A 17,611-nucleotide genomic window follows, 5' to 3' on the forward strand; every position below is an offset into this window, starting at 1 on the left:
AAGCAGATCCCACAGCTTCTCAAGGCAAATGTTCCCACGTTCAATCACAGCCATTGTGAAGAACTTTTTCCCATTTGTTCAAAGTACAGGAATACTGGTATCCTAAATACAGGAATACTAACAATTATAAGATAAGTTTAAAGAAAGCCATGGCTTTATTTGGCCGAATTTACCCATACTTTAAATTGAAAAGACATAGCAAACCTCTTTCAGGCTATCAACTGTGCTAGGTGTGACAAAGGAAGTACAGGTAAATCTGGTAGAAATGGCTGGCGGTGGTGATAGTGCAGTTGTTCCCTCCCTTTCCTCTGTCAGACTTTGCTGCCCCCAAATCTCAGTCAACACCACAGGCTGTGTAAGGTCTCCCCAGGCTGCTGCAGGTGTGCCCTAAAAAGCCTTCAGGAGCAAACTGAAAGGTATGAAGAAAGTTACGTGTCTTTGTGATGTGAAGGAGGAGTGCTTACATTCTCCATTCAAACAGCTCAGCAGGCACAGCCTTCTGCATAGAGGCACTACAAAGAGCTGGGCAAGTTACAATCTGAACAGCCTCTATCCCTTCTGCAGTCTTTCTGTGGCAGTTACTCACCTGCCCTGACACTGAGAGTAACAAATGCAGCTGGAGACATATACCTCTTTGAACAAACTGACGGGTCTCTGTCCAGAATCATCAAAGGGCACCTAATAACAACTGCCAACTGCTATTGCCCATTTAGGATCAACCTTTGAACTAGAGCATTAAAAAAAATGCTTCTAGGGAACATCCTGAAGTTGATGGGTATATGGAAGTCATACGTAACCCAGGATTAGCTACCCCAGCGCCCCTGCTTTTGTGTCTCTTTTTGCCTGATTAATCTGTGATTAAGAACTAGCGCTGGCTCCACGTCCCTAGCCAGGTCTTATATTTCTAAATGGGAAAACCCAACCCCTTTGGATCGGACTGTAGAACAAGCATTGTTTTGGAGGGAGGGGCACGGCTGACACATGTAGTGTGGAGTTTTGGTAAATATGGTAGTAAACAGGGTCCTCTTTGCACTCCCCAGTGGTGTGCACACATGCCCATTTTTCATGCACTGATGGAGCATTCAGCATTGAGAACTGGCCCTTCCAGCTCTCAAGTGGGGAGAAGGGATTTCAGCTGTAATGTGTGTATCACGTGCTCCTCCTAGCTCTCTTGTATTCTCCTTGTATAGCTGAGACGGAAAGAGAGGATTTAAAAAAAAATCTCACATTTGTAGTTATCAGCTAAAAAGAACGCTAACAGAAAGAGATCCTCCACCACGAAACTAACAACCATGCTTTGTGCTTTGAACAGGTCCCCAGTGGTACCCTTCCCGTGTCGGTCTGCAGCTAGAACGCAGTAAGTACTCATATGGTTGAACACAGCCACCTAACTTACTACTATTCCTCTGGCAACTTCTCCTCCTAACAGTATTGCTCTCTCTATACCTGTTATTGGGTGAACTGTTAGCAATTTTCTATTAATATTATCAATTATTAACTTACTAGCTTTTTCATTAATAAAGTAATCAAATGGTTTTCGTAACCACTAAGTAAAGATGTTTCAGAATACAATATAACATCAAATAATGAAGACCAGACAGTTTTAAAGCCATGTACTGACTTCTTTCTCTCACTAAATTACCTGTTTTAATACTTGCTCACGGCCTCATCAGAAGATGCAACTGGCTACAGGAAGCAGCCTCCTTTTTTGTGCCAGTGTTCCAGTTCTTGGTGGACATGAAAGTGGGAGATGAAGCTGCCGTGGGCTGTGTGGCATTTGATCTGTGGACACATAGCATTGCAGACCCCCAGAAAATGAGGGCTCAGCACCTGGTGGAATTTAGCACCTTCACTGACTTAAAGAGTCAACAAACATATATTGAATGGGAGACACAATACATGAAGTGGAAGAGAGAAAATAAGTGTTGCAGCCGTGGCAACACCCCGTGCCAGTGGCTGTTGAGGTTTCCTAACAGCCATCTCACTGCCTCTGTGAAAAAAGAGAACCAGATATTGCCATTTTATGTCTGCCTGAATGCTCTAGGTCCGTCAGGACTGGAAGCAGATGCCTCAGAATACTGGGAAAAGCAATGTAATGCTCAGATACAGCTGGTCTGCCTAGGTCAGACAGCTTACAAAAAAAACCTTGGGCTGTGAGCTTTTGACCAAGAAGTTGCATTCATCATGATGGTGCCACCTATTGTAAAAAAGCCTGAGAATGCAAATGCTTCAGTAAAAGATGTCAGTGAGGGAGACACTGTGAAACATTGACTTTCCCATTAGTCTTGCAAGATAGAACAAAAAGTGCCCTATAAAATTGCCTGTATGACTGCATGGCATGTCTGTAATGGTTTAGATTAACAGCGATAGCATCGTAACAATTGCTATGCATTGCCTCCCCGTGTCATGTCAGCCCAATGCTTTTGTTAAAATGAGAGGAGAATAGCTCTCACAGAAAAGCTCTAAGTTGCTAAGCTGGACAATAAGTACCAAGTCACCAAAATAAATCATAATGGAAGTTGGACCTACACCTTGACCATTAGCAGGGCAGCCTACGCGTTATGCTGAGCCCCTCAGAGGATGCCTGCTGTTCATGCCATCTCTTCTTCCCTTTCTGTCACTACAGACGGGCCCTATTTGAAGGATTCCATTAACATTCAAAGCCTTGCTGTTTCCTCCATCATTACACTGTATTTTACAGACCTGGGTCAGCAGGTCAGTTGGACCACGGTAAGTATGTCCTTGTAACAATCAACATGATACATCTTAATGTACAATTTGGTTTCAGCATTGAGTTACTCCAGCTTCCTCAGCCTGTCCTTCCCTGTGTCAAATGGTGTGATTACTTTATCAGCAGTCAAAACAGAATTAGATGGATAGTGAGCCAAATTATTAATGTGCTAACTCTGATATCCAATTAAAGAGTAGAAGGTGGACAAAACAATACTGCCTGAGGAAAAAAAACAAGTTTTAAAACCAGTTTTAGCTTATCTAGGTTTTATATGCCTGTGCAGGACCTGTGGCCAAATTCATTTGCTGCAAGGCTCCTTAGCTTTGAAAGTGGAAGGATATTAAAAGGAAAAAATGGATTTCTGATAATCTTGTTACTAGTGCAGGAAAATTATTGGATGGGAATATCTTACTCTTTGTTCACTTGAAGAAAGTTCTGAGCGAGTGGTGAGGCCAAGAATTCCAGGCAGAAACAGCCCAGCCAGGCTCAGAAGTCACAAAACTTTTTAATCACTTTGTAAAACAAAAGTGTGTGCCACAGGCAACAATACCTCTATCACGCTGTACGTAGAACCACAGTGTGTTTTCACTTGTGGTCTCATTTTGACTTCATTTTTTCTTTCCCTGTAAGCAGCTGTTGGAAAGTCAGGGTGGTGTTCCATTCAAACGGGCTTTTGAGGAACTCTAACCTTATATGCTCATCTGTGCATGGAGGAAGTGAAAGCTTCAATTCTTTCAAAGCCTAAAGACAGAAGACAGCAGAAGGGTTTGAAAGGACAGTGAAGGAATGGGAGATGAAGAGACCTATGCAGCAGGCATAGGTGGCAGAGCTGGAAGCAGGCTCACTACTAGACCGACCTGGCTTTTGCAGTAGTTCGTATGTACTGCGTTAGCCGGAGTAACGTACAGCCCACTTCAGTATATTGAACAATGAGGTTCCCAATTTCTGCCATGAGAAACATGAGCAAGACAGAACTAGAGTCTCTGAAAGCCATAAAAGCCATTATGAGACTATTCATAGCAATGGAAAACAAACCACTGATTGCTTGCAATTCCTTTAATGAAGCAAGTGAGTTTTGCTAACTGACATCGTGGCTGTAGGCCAAATTATTAGATTCTTACCGCAGACAGTCCACAGATACCACCCTGCTCAGGTGGGGTGACCACAAGGCCCACTGGCAAGGCACTGCCCTTCCTTGGCTGTGCCTATATGGATGAAGTTTGTGAGTGTCAGGTCGTTAAGCCACTTGCAGATGACAGTACCGGCTCCTCTCTCCAGTAGGTCACTATGGGCTAGGAAGCACTACTACAAGACACTTAGAACGAACATGCTGTTTTACGGCTCCTTATCTGTTAAAGAGTACGCCCAAGGTGGATGTTACTGCCAGAACTGCCCTTGACTTTGGGAAGAGTCAGCTTCTGGATGACGACTATAAAGTATCCGTTTTACCAAGGCTGAGGCTTTACCCTGCTGGTTCCCATACTGATTAATGCCTGCTGGGGCCATACTGCTTAATGCTAGTTGGGGTCTGCTTTCCCTGCCCAACCCATCCCGCCACCTCTCAACCAAGGACTTTCCTTGCAAAGCAAAATTGTGAGTAGTGCAGCCTCCTGTTTGCTACAACTAAGTGATCTGCAAGAACCTTATTTATTCTCTCCTTTCCTGGTGGTTTATGTAGCCTAAGACAGTAACATAACTACAGCTTAATATCCCACTATAAATAGTGCAGTTATGACTAGGCATTGATACCGCTGGCAGTGGCATTTTTTTATGATTTAGTCTGTGCGTGCAGAAAGTCAACTCTATGAGTTTCTGAATATTCATCTTATTCCATCCTGTTCCATATTCTAAATTGTCTCCATTCTCAGTGGGAGGAATCTTCTTCCTAGCCATGCCATTTAAACAGTCAAGAGTTTTATTATAGTTAGTCTACAGCGATAGAGAAAAAGTTCATAGAAGTTTGTATTTTAACAATAGCAATTAGGAACGCATTTGTACACAGGATGTATAGTTTTACTGCCTTTTTTACTGCGCTTAGAGCTCCCATTCTCCCATCCCCCTTTATGCTCTAACAGATTTATGCACACAGTGAGGGATGCTGCTGATTTAAAGGGTTGACATTTAAATAAATAAAGCACAAAATAAAACTATTCTTATCTCATCAGCAAAATGATTGCTGAGGTACAAAGGGCCACATTCAGGTCTGGACTCCAAAAACAGGCACATTGAGACATGTTGGTGCTCCAGAGGTCAATGCATTAGGCATGGAATCGTTAAGGGGAAAGCTAAGCCCAGGGGGGGACTTCTGGGGCTTTGTCACCTCATTGGAGATCACACGCCGCATGCACTTGAGGATCAAAACACTAAGGCCCCCAGTGCTGGGGATTTACACAGTGAGGTGTGTTTTCTAAAAGGAGAAAGTGGTACCCACCTTCACCTCCTGGGAGCAGTACCCTTTCCAGGCATGTTGTAAAATAAAAGATGACGTTGTTGTCTGTTGTTGTCTGTTCTCAGACAAATAGTTTGGGTCTCTAAGTCTAGGAGCATATTTCTGAATCAAAATTCCTCATCTTCCCTTTTGGAGCATGCACAGTCTAAGATTTACAGTCCTTGTCATCTGCTGTGGCCTAATCGGTCCCTCTGTCAGAAGCTGCCACTTTGTAGGAAGGATGTTTCCTTCTCATCCTCAGCCTTCTTATGACATGGTTACCTAGTGATCAGATTTCAACAAGTTCTAGAGGCTGTGTTGCTCTGAGGGAGGACAAACCGGGGTGAGGATTTACAGTTCTCCTCCACTGGAGCAATTACTTGTCAATCTCTTTTGAGAAAGAGGCCCTTTCCTGGGAAAAATGGGGTGGAACTGCAACCTCAGCTGGCTCTTTTAGAAGAAAGGAGCTCCCTCTGTTTCCAGAAAGCTATTCAGGAAGAAACCAAAACCTGTTTCTTAGTATCATGGATTTGTATTTATTCTATATACTCTACTTATTCAGATATGTTATCTGAAACACGTAATTTACTTCTGCACAAGATTTCCCGATTCCTGTACCTACCCAGAGGAAGTAGTTGAGGTTTGCTGACTGATGCTGCAGAGATGCTAATGGGAACTGAGCTTACAGATCTTTTCTATACGCATCCTGCAAAGATTGTACCCCCAGAGGTGTTTGAAATTTCCACCACCGGAGCGATGAGTTTTATTTTTAAGCTCTGTCCAATTTTGGGCTTAAGTGTGTTTGACAAAGACCTCTTTTTACATACTGCATTCTAGCAAGTGACTTTTTGAAACATGGCTGGCATTCTACTGCTTTGAATGCATACCGCTGCAGAAGTCAAAAGGAAAAGAAAAATATTCTTCTTGCTCAAATTCAGACTACTGTTAAAGCTTTCCTCATTTGAGTGGTGATTGCAATTTCTCATTTATCAGCTTCTGTTGTCTAGCTGCTACCCAGGCAGGCTACCAGGAGGATAAAAATAGAACTGAGAAAACAACAGAGAACTGTGAAAAATACATTTTACATCCAAGTCTGTGAATTTCGTAAGACTAACCCTGAAATACAGTACTTTACTAAATATTTTTTGTAACTCTGATTTAAAATTAGGAATTACTTAAATACTTTGACTCCTGGAATCCTTACAATATTGAGGCTGGCAGCAGAACCACTCCATTTCAAATTTCCCAAAGAAGAAAATATTTTGCTCAATTTAGAAATCTAGAGACTAATACTTATTTAAACCCAAGGACATCCTTGAAATCTGTCAGTCCATGCTTTCACTAATTGCTCTGTTCCCTTCTGGCTGACAAGCAAAATTATCACCAAGTGAGATATCGTGGAAAATGAACAAGAAGCCAAGAGATCTATGCTTGAAGGTTTGTGGTTACGTATAGCAGGTGTACACAGTGGGGAAGTGCATGCTGCACTGACAACCAGGTGCGCCTGTTCCCTCAGGGGGAAGGCAGTGTTTTGGTTCGGCGTGGTTCTTTCCTCTTACGCGTGGGTGTAACTGAAGTTTTTCTGCCCTGTGAGTGGGGGTGGATGGTGAATAGGGGAGGAACAGTTTGCTCTGACTGTGGCTGGCAGAGCTCACTTGGTGCTGTAAATGTTGGACAATCCCATGAAGTCTGTAAGGTTAGTGCGATATGAAGAAATTTTTAGTACTGATGGGTTTGAAAAAGAGGCAGCCAAAGGGGAGGAACAGTTTGCTCTGACTGTGGTTGGCAGAGCTCACTTAGTTGGTGCTGTAAATGTTGGACAATCCCATGAAGTCTGTAAGGTTAGTGCGATATGAAGAAATTTTTAGTACTGATGGGTTTGAAAAAGAGGCAGCCAAAAGGTTGCAGACTCGTTTTCTCCACCTTCTCTATACTGAGGTCAGCTTTGGGCTACCCATGGGGAACAACCTGAGACGTTTTCCCTAATCTGGGAATGAAAGAAGAGACTTCAATAAGGGTTTATAATCTCTCAATGGGATGTCAAAGTACAGGCAATTATAATAGAAGAAAAAAGACAGAATACAAGGAATTTGAAGGAGTGGGAGGGCTGGGAGTCCCATCAAACAAGTGGGCCGGTGTGAAGAAGATAAATGTAAGAAAACCCTTGTGATCATTGCTTAGGAAAGAATTCGAGATCAAGGTAAGAGAAAGAGCTGAGGATCTGTAGAGGTATCAGTGGAGAATGTCACTGAATGCATTTCTCAGCTATTAGATCTTGCATATTTTGTGGCCAGTTCAAACACAATTGTGTTACAAATTGAGTAACACTTTCAGGGAATTGTGGGTAACTGGAAAACTTAGCAGCAGTGCCAAATATACAGAACGTGTGAGTCTGTGTAAATCTGTAGGTGGCTTAAGAATGGCCACAAAGTGCCAGAGAGAGAAATCCTCAAACATTTTCTCATTGCTAAACCTCTGGGGTGAATAGATAATTTGATCATAGAAGATGATCTCTAAGAAGTCACTATGTCCTCTACAGCACCATTTCCAACTACAATTATTTGTAATGCAAAGCACCTCCATTTCACAGCTAACAGTTTGTGCTCGGCAGAGGTTTTTGCCTGAACACGGAGTAGGTGTTGCTCTACCTTAGTTCAGCTGGCCAAGTCTTGAGTCCCAGGCAAATGCAATGAACTTGTAAAACATTGTGATCTTTCATAAATGCAAACTACACACACAAGACTGGTCTTGTTTTCCATTTAATTAAGTCTAATATTTTTCAACCTCGAACCCCTCAAGGAGAGAACAGCTTGCATTCGACTGATTTCTTGTCGTGTTTGAGCCACACATATTTTTGGCTCTTTGCTACTGCCCAGTGGCAGCATGAAGTCAACTGATAAGGGAAGCGGAGACCTCTGGAACTGCCCAGCTGGCTGATTTGGATTTCTCAGATGCTGCTTCTAAAAAGGCAAAGAGTGTTGCAATAATTTCTCTTGGTCTCAGCAACAAATGCCACAAGCTCATGATGAACCATGCCAGCACATCAATTTTTCAGGTGCCAAAGGGAGTTAGGGAGCTACTAGGAAAATTAATTCCGAGGGCTGAACGTTTTAGTTGCTGTTGAGCACAGTTCAGGCTGAATAACCTATTCATAAGTGCCTATAGTAATACCCTTGAGTTTTTACTGCTTCAAGCGCAAAAAGAAGGTAGAGTGAATTCACTAAGTATAAAGAGAACAAGCTGTTTGTTTTAGTTATACGCAATTTTATGCTTAAACACTTCCTGCTACTTAAGGAACACAGAGCTACTTGATGTATGGTGCTGATAAGTGTAGATCCTTTCCTTTTTGTATTCAGAATAACTAAAGAAGGTGACAATTTGTCAATATCTACGCAAATTTGAGAAGTTTTAGTCCCTCTAAAAAGTGTAAGTCTGGAAAAATTATTTTGTATGGGGAATTTCTACCCAACTGCATACCGGGGATAAGAAGGGCACGAAGAGGCGAGTGAACCAGTGTTTGAGAGGACCAGGTACCAAATTATTTTGTATGGGGAATTTTTACCCAACTGCATACCAGGGATAAGAAGGGCACGAAGAGGAGAGTGAACCAGTGTTTGAGAGGACCAGGTACCCCTTTGTTGTTTGCCCACCTTGTTTGTTAACCTCAATAAGCCACTGAATTTCTCTGTATCTCAGTTTCCACACCTGTGGCAATAAAATGTTTTTTTCCTCTTTGCAAAGTGCTTTGAGGCTTCTAGATGAGAAGCACTGTGGAAGAGCTAGTTGAGGTTATTAGTAATAGCCAGGTGTTAAAAAGCACCATTTCCTTTAGGTATCTACAGAGCAGATGATAAATATACATTTTAAAATTATACACGTTATAAGGCAGACATCAAAATGCTGTCAAAGCCCTGTAAAGATTTGGCAGCAAAATCTGAACTCATGCTGGTGTTTGGTTACAAACAGAACTAGAGTACTTCCCTGAATATGTAAAGGTACAAACATATATAACGTGCACATACGTGGGTGTGTAAGAAGAGCATTTGTTAACGCGCAGCAAGTTTCCGTTTTGAGTAAGTAACACGCAAAGGCTTGTGCTGTCAGGCAAGAAATTTGACGGGAGCCTGAAGTGGTCTGGTGCCAAACTAGTGGTTTCAGACAGCTCAGTCTTAGGAGGAGAGACAGGAGGGAGCTGGGATTTCAACTCCCTCTTCCAGGGGGAGCACAGGCACAAAGAGCATCCATCACTGTTCACTCCCCAGCTCCTGAAGCTGGCCTGAGTCAGCTGCATTTTCCCTATAAAACCCTACAGCAAATCCATCCCTATCTCTGGTATTTGCAAAAAATACTGAGCTGCAGCCTGAAATACTCTCAGACACAGAGTCACCGCAAAATCTTTCCAGACAAGGGAAGTGTCAGGTGACCCTGTGTGTGTTATTTAAGTTTTTGTAGAATGGATTAGCCAGTTCCATGAGAACTGGAACAAAAGCCATTGAATATTCAAGCAGCCCTTAATAATTGTACTACCTAATGCAAAACTGCTGCTGCAGATTTTTGTGAGCATGAAAATACAAAAATTTTTAAAAGATGCAGATTTAGAGATGCTGCTAAAATTATGCTATTGTCATCCCCAGGTAACTATATGGCCTTTAATGAGGTAGGAAAGCATATGAAGCAGAAATTAGTCTAGAAATTAAGAACATTTCTTAATGATCGTTAGCTCAAGAGCACTTAGGGCTAGGGTTGTAAAAGGAAATAAAGTAGTTAGATGCTAAATTTAATGTGATTTGGGGACTTTTGGGGGTTCAAGTACCTGTTTCTCTTGGGTTTCTCAAAAATCCCGGCAGTGCTCTGAATGTTTTCACATAGTAACACTCCGTCTGGTATCACTAGTTCCTCCTTTTATGCAGTATGTACTATCTCAGCCTGACCCTGGGCCAGACCTGCAGCTAGTGCCTTTGTCTCACATTTATCAGGGAAACTAAGCTCTGTCCATTAGATAATATATATACTGCAGCTGCTTTTCCATCAAAGTCACCCAGGACATGCTTGAGCTGTTTTGTATCTCTCGTTGTGCCTGAGAGCTTCAGGCAATGACCCAAAGCCATTGTCCTGGCTGCAGGTATCCTCATACCACGTCCTCTGCTTCCCCTGCTTGAACCCAGACATCCTGTTGGCAGTGGAAGAGAAAACGTCATGAGCAGCACTGATGAACTGGGGAACGGCCCCTACACGGTGTGGAAAGAGCTGCAGGAAGGGATGAGTATGGAAAAGGCTGTATGGCCTTTCCTCAGCCCCGCTCTGCAGCTTGTCATAAATGAGATAACGTGAGACTACGCCAAAAGGCAACACGATACAAGATCGGGGGTGTGTGCGGTGTTACAGAGAGGGCACGTCGTAAACCTTACGGAGTGGAATTGGCTGGTGCCCACATGCGAAGATTGCTAATCCACTGGCTGTTCATTTACACAGATTCTGTTGGAGTTTTTTCAGATTCTCTCCACTCTAGACCCTCTGTTTATAGCTTCCTTTTGTCCTTTTCTGACTTTTCCCAACCAGCACACATGGTACTGTTCATTTACATCCAAAACCTTTCCATTCCCCGTAGTAGACTTGTTGGGATGGCGTCAGGCACTAAGCCAGCTGCCCCTGCCAGCCAGAACATTCACCTCACGTTCCCTCAAATAAGTTTAAAGAGTTATTTTCTTCTAAATATTTGATTTTACAATTTTACAAAGAAAAATAATCCGTGTTTTAAATGATGAGTTTTCTGGTTTTTACAAAACGGTGTTTATTTTGTCCACAAACTACAAGCTACGATGTTTTTATTTTCAGGGTTTTATTTAAAATTTTATTATTATTTTTGGGCATGGCATTTGGGCATGGTATTTGGGCAGGAACTAGTATCTTAGTAAATTTGTAGATTTTTTGAACATCTGTAAAAATGATAGTTTGAACTGATCCTTAACACAACTAATAACTCCCCAAGCCCAGCAATTAGTCAGCTATAGGATGACTATGAAGATAGTAGACAGGCTTAATTACATATACTTGATGAGAATCAATAGTAAAAGAATGATGCTTGCCTTTGATTGCCAATAGTTAAAATTGATTGTAATTTCGCGTTAATTTAAGACACATTCCATTCCACCTGCTTGAATTGGTGGGATTTTTAGCAGAGTTTCTCTGCCTGCCTTTCTGGCACTTGCTTTTAATTTCTGATGAATGTAAAATCAGTGGGCCGGTGAAGGAGAACAGAGTGTGCAGCATGGAGATGCAACAGGGTAAAACAGTCTGAAACTCACCAAAAACGTAAAAAAACCCCAAACCCCCAAACACTGCAGCAAATTGAACCTCATCCTCTGAACAGAATGCTACTGATCCTAACTATGTGCCGGCGGGTGACACAGTTATGACAAAGGCAAATACAGTCCTGCCTGCCAGACAATACCTGCTTTGATTGCAAATCTCACAGCTGACCCTGGACCTCCTGCCTCCACATGGGTGGTTAACGCTTTGTGTGGGATGCGACTGACACACAGATAAGAGGGGACCTTGTTCACAGCCTGTAAAGCATCCTGAGAATGCTGATGCTGCTCACCTCCAGAAAACCCCAACTCGAGAGCTGCTGATGGTGCTCTCAGCTGCTTCGTTGAGTTGCTCTGATGGGAAGCTCTGCATCCCACCTCCTACATCAAAAACACCTCCTCACCCAGTCACAGGGATTCAGGCATCACATTGCTGGTAACTTTGGCTATTAAACAGAGGCAGGATTTTTTTTTACTAAATCCTGAAGCTTTCCTTATCCTTTCAGCATCTGAAATCAGCCGGGGAGTAAGGGGGAACACTTGGTGCAGTGACAGGTAACTACAACTTGGTGCCAAACCTTTCCTGGCAGCTTTGAAATACGCTCATGCCAAACAGATGATAAAAGCTGGCAGCTATGATGGTATTTTGTGGTGCAACTCATGGCTGAGTGAAAAAGCTACAACGAAGAAAGCAGCTTATTCCCATCTCTTACGCTGTCCTGCCCAGACCATATTATCTGTACCTCTGTCTCCTGTACCACTGTTATCTACATTTAGTGTGTTACGTTTTAATAGCAGAGGCCATCTCTTACAGTGTTTGCAGAGCGCACTTACAGTTGGGAATACACCACACAACTGCTATTAGGACAAAACTCTAATAAGCTCTCGGCTGCGGTATGTTCCACAATAATGTGGGCTCTTAGACACTCCTTAATTAAATGTTTTCATGCACACATCTCACTTGGGATCATGCAGATTCTAAACGGAGCGCAGAAACCACAGTGTCACATAGACAAAAGAGGATTTGACATTTCCCTGGTAGAGAACACTTAAGCTTATTACTTTTTGAGACAGTCCTGCTATGAAAGGCTGAAATTTCAAAACATTTCCCCCTGTAATAGAGGAAAAGAAATGCTACTGGGGGTTTGAAATGAGGGAAACCTAGTTGCAGAATATTTCTGCAGGACAGCTTCTCTGTTTCAAAGCTCTTCTGAAGGGCAATTAGAAGAACAGCCCACTGGGTGTCGGACTACCTGCCAAAAACCACTTCTGAGAAAAGTAGTCTAAATTCAGTGTTGCTTCCTTTACAATTCTACAGCAGTGCCAACAACCATCTTAAAGCCAAACTGACCATTAGTTATGAATCTTTATCTCTTAAGCAACACTTTGCTCTTGAATTATGATTTGCCAGTTGCTGGTCCCTGTAAACACGTAGGACTACACCTTTTCCACTGAATTTTGTGGTTCATTCTGATGGGGACACATGATCAAACCCAGACATCACATCACTCTAACCACATTTCACTTCCTCCAGCTGCTTGTAGCTTAAGACTGTGCTGACAAACATCAATACAGGGTGTACCAAACAAAAGCCAGAATGTAAAACTGAGGGTGGCTTACGGCAGCACTATAACTCCTCCTTCTCTCCCTGACACTGTGTGTCTTCCTGGCTCTCCATGGCTAGCAGGGGTGACAGTTGGGAGATGAAATTATTTCTTTCTGTTTTACAGGGTAACTTACTTATCCAGTCTGCCCACCACAGGCTACTTCTGCTGATGCTTGCACAGGGAGGAGTCCTGGTCGCTCACTGAACAAAGGTTCAAAGCACCATACACCAAGCAGCCAGGTCCTGCTCTTCCACCCATCACCAGATTTCACGCAATGATCCTTCCCTTCCAGATGACTCTGCTAGCAGCCAGGATTCAAAGCTATATTTGTTTGTCATGCTTGGTTGGCTTTTAACTGATCCATCACTTAATTGCAAAAAACACTGGCAGAAGGCAAGCTGCCTTCAGCTTTTGGACCTTGATTTTCAGTGTTGTTTAGATTCCAAATAGGCATCTGATGGCACAGCCAAAAGTATAAAGAGGAGATATCTGTGATTTTGACCACCTTCCATGAAGCATTCCCGACTGGGTTAATGTTCTGCTCAGAAACCCCTCTCAAATTTCCTAGATGGATTTTACTCCTTTGCCAAAGAGATAGCAATAACCCTCCTATGTGTCACTTAACTCCACAAAATGAAGTCAAAATGCCATTTGAAGGATGAATAAGTGCAGTAGATAGGGATATTCTTTTTCTCATGCCTTTATTGGTACAATTTCCCACTTTGATACAGCTATTTTCTTTTTCATTTCTAGTTTTTTCTAACAGAGTACACTGGGCCTCTTCTAATATATCTCCTCTTTTACATTCGCCTCTCAACTATTTATGATCAAGTGGAAAGTACGAAGAACTTCCGCCACCCAGTGGTTCAGTAAGTGGCACTTGTGTGAACTCTTTTCCTGGAGGACAGGGAGCCAGAGGCATGGAGACTGCATTTCCAGGACTGAGGAGGTTACAGGGGGTGTGAGGCTGCATGTCTGGTCTCAGAGTCAGTAGGAGTATCAGACTGTTCTTGTCAACAGCTGCTTGACATTTTAGCAGCACTCATAAAGTCGGACCAAAAATGGGATCCCAGTGGCAATGGTTGGTGCACCTGGGCATAATGGGAGATGTGGTATTTCCCCCAAATAGTTTGCACTCAGACACACAGCCTGAACAGAAGCCGAAATAATAAACACCATGGGTGGTAACCTCAAGTCACATTTGACAGAGAAGAGAGGACAAGACTTCAGGTGTCCCGAGCCCACTTATAAGATGAGGAGCACCAGCACCCAGCACAGAAGACAACTACCTGTACACCATGTTTCACCTAGGCACAACCAGGAGGATTTTTGAGAGGTCTGCTTGTCAGGAGTCAGAGGAAAAACAACTGAGAGACTAAAAAGAAGCACCACAGGAATTCAGAACTAGTAATCCGATTTTTTAAACTAACCTCTTCACACGGTAGTTGTTCCCTAGGGCTGTATGCAACATATTTGAGTTCTCAGTGATGTTTTAAGAAATAAAATACTTCAGTGACAAACAAAAATAAGAATTCAACCACTGTTATAGAACGGTGAAGACTACAGGCTGTATCTAGCTGTACATAAACAAACAAGAGAGGGGAGCTCACCTAGAAGCATAAACCAGACAGCTTTGCTTCTTGCCATCACTGGAACAGTAATAATAACAAGGAAAATGAAACAGCTCTGATATAATACAGCAAGAGCTGACCACAAGGAAATGCAGCCTACGTAGTCTGTTAGAACTCAGAGCGTGTCAGAAAGCAATGAAAAGAAAACAGCCAACCAAGATAGTTTTTTACAACCTCCAATCACTTCCAAGCCTTGTGAAGGACTCTGGAAGAAACAAAGCAGACCTGATCAATGGGAAGGGTGAAGAACTTTCACAGACAAGAAAGTGGCAAGCAGCTAGTCATGATAACTGCCGGGGAGGGTCAAGACACTGCCTCTACCAACTGTACCCCTCTACAGGATGGTGGTTAATGCTCTGGGCAGACTGGGAACCTTCACACTTAAGGAATGTGCTTCTCTTCAGTGTGATTGTCCCTGTTCTGGGGAATTAGTGCCTGGCAGAAGGGCGAAACGTGATCAAAGAAAGCCTGTTGGCTGCTTAAGTTGGAGCACTGGAAGTGGGAGGGCACACAGGGAACTAGGAGCCTCAAGGAATTGTACAGCTTTCCCACAGCACTTCTTACACGCTATGTCTGCAGAATCAAAGGAGCTGGTATACAGCAGAGAAACACAGTGAGTAATAATACCATTTACAGATGGAGGAACAGAGACTTGGAGAGACATTAAGGGAGCTAGTGGAGCTGGGAATGAGAACACAGAACGGTTGAATTCAAACCCAGAGCTGCAAGGTGCTTGGCTTCCTTCTCTTGCTCATCCACTTAAAAGGAGAGAGTTTCTGGTAGCACAGAAAAGCCAGCGATACCTTTACCTTCTTTAAAGTGGGCAAGGGGTGTGCAGGACCCTTCTAGTGACAGGTTCATCTGAGGTGCCCATCCCGAGCCAAATTAATTTTAAAATTCCCAGCTAAACTGGAAGTTTTCTCCCGACTTTGGATAAGTTGTTAATCGTTCAAAATTTTCTTAGTTCAACTCTCTCTGGTTTAATTACTTTGAAATTGTTTAATCTTTGACTCTGGCTACCATATAAGATGCATAATAACAGTATCTGAGATTGCACAAGCTGGAAACCACTTTTCGTTTATGTCTTATAATTGGTTTGCAGTGAGATGGGCTTTGGTAGTACGGTAAATGTAACCAAGATAAAATGCCACCAGGAATCACTCTTGACATTTGTTTCTGAAACTCAATCTCTATGAGCTGAAACTCATTCTCAGAAGCAAATCAGCAACGCCTGTTATTGTTTCATAATATTCCTCAAAAGAGAATCAGTATAATAATTTCTACGACAATTACCTCATTTCTTTGCAATGAGCAACAAAAAAGCCATCAGAATTGATTAACTTTGCAACAAAATCTCATTTTGAGTCCACAAGGAAATGAAATACAAAACACCTCCATGCAGGTACTTGAGCTGGCAAAGGACAAGGAAACCATTCAGAAGATATTCATAATGTTTTTAAATGTCAGACGCATCCTACAGGAGCATTAAGGTGGCATTAAAACATGGGAGACGTCTTTTGGAAAAGCACAGCAGGCGCCTGCTTGTATACACAGCTGTCCTGTTCTAATGTCTTGGCAGGGCTATATATCACACTCAGAGCTCAAGAAGCTCTTTTTAATTCAAGGCTTGTAAAAATAGGTTCTTTCCCTGCAAAATGAAAGCTACTTTGTATATCACTGAAAATGATTCCATTAATCTTTGTTTCCAGATGCTTCTATTAAGACAATATCTTAAATCCCATGATTTCAGTGTGACTCTGCAGTTTTGGAATATTAGTCCTTACTCCTTTTGCGACATTAAATTGTGAAATAATGAAAAGCAATCTTTCACTTACCTTAATTTCCCCCCCTTCTTCTTTTTTTTTTTTTTTCTCCACAGCTTGGCCTGCTTCTGTCATTGTTTACACTACATCAGACGTCTTCTGGAGATACTATTTGTTCACAAGTTTTCAGGAGAGCACACTCCTCTGAAAAACATGATAAAGGTGACAATACATTCATCCATTTTTGGAATCCATGGGAGTAGATGCAGCGTGTAGCTCAAACATCTTTGTAGGAACTGTATGACTTTTTTTGGTTTTGGTTTTGGTTTTTTTTCGCTAGGGTTACACCAGGCCTATTCAGTTTTGCTCTCTATTGTCTCAGCTGGTTTAGCATTCTGTTTAGCTAGCTCCATCTTGCTTGGAAATGCTAAGTTTAAAGTACAGCAACAGCTCAGCTGTGTTAACCAGCCCTAGACTTTAAATAGTACAACTCTGAGAAACCTGCCCTTCAGCAGCAGAAGCAAATAAGGAGAAAACAAACATCAATTCCAACAAAAGGCATAAAACACATTTAGCACAATCAAAGTCTACACTGTGCATACTTGTATTTTTTTTTTTTTTAGGGTTCCCATAGCATCCTAAAGCGACTTAGACTACCAGTATTTACTTCCTGCCTCCCGTGCAGTACTTACCTACTGGCAATTTTTGATTATTGCCGGTGTTTTTTTTTTTTTTTTGGTGGTTCCATAGCATCCTAAAGTGACTTAGGAAGCCACTACAAAGTGTTTCAATGATCATTGGGGGTTTGTGCTTACCAGAATTCATAAAGTTATGATTCACACTTGTTATGTCCTTTCTAACAAAAAGTACATTTGTCCATTCCAGGGCTGTGCCTTTTACTGGGGATTCACTTCCTGGATTGCTTACTACATCAACCATCCACGATATACGCCACCATGTATGTATCAGAACACAAAACTGACGCCAGTTTTAAAAAGTTTTTGGTATGCCCTACACCCTCCAGAACCAGTAGTTGGCCCCCACATGAGACCATATTGCTAATCTAGGCGGGGACTGGCCTTTACTCCCTGTCAGAAGGAAGATTGTTGTGTGAGAGACACTCCTGCTGTGCCACTGGACAGG

General features: G+C 42.4%; 1 protein-coding gene across 1 annotated transcript in view; it reads left to right on the top strand.

Annotated features, from left to right (window-relative positions):
* Positions 1-1,312: 1,312 nt before the first annotated feature.
* TECRL (trans-2,3-enoyl-CoA reductase-like) overlaps positions 1,313-17,611 on the top strand; it is a gene marked incomplete at its 5' end in the record, with an annotated part of 26,007 nt that continues 9,708 nt past the window's right edge. Inside the window, 5 exons of the mRNA XM_010144874.1 lie at positions 1,313-1,357; positions 2,627-2,730; positions 13,828-13,943; positions 16,585-16,690; positions 17,354-17,426. Of these exons, the coding sequence (XP_010143176.1) occupies positions 1,313-1,357; positions 2,627-2,730; positions 13,828-13,943; positions 16,585-16,690; positions 17,354-17,426 (444 nt within the window). The remainder of the gene's footprint in view (positions 1,358-2,626; positions 2,731-13,827; positions 13,944-16,584; positions 16,691-17,353; positions 17,427-17,611) is intronic.

Source organism: Buceros rhinoceros, unplaced genomic scaffold (genome assembly GCF_000710305.1).
Source record: "Buceros rhinoceros silvestris isolate BGI_N320 unplaced genomic scaffold, ASM71030v1 scaffold4481, whole genome shotgun sequence".
In the NCBI taxonomy this organism is placed as follows: domain Eukaryota; kingdom Metazoa; phylum Chordata; class Aves; order Bucerotiformes; family Bucerotidae; genus Buceros; species Buceros rhinoceros.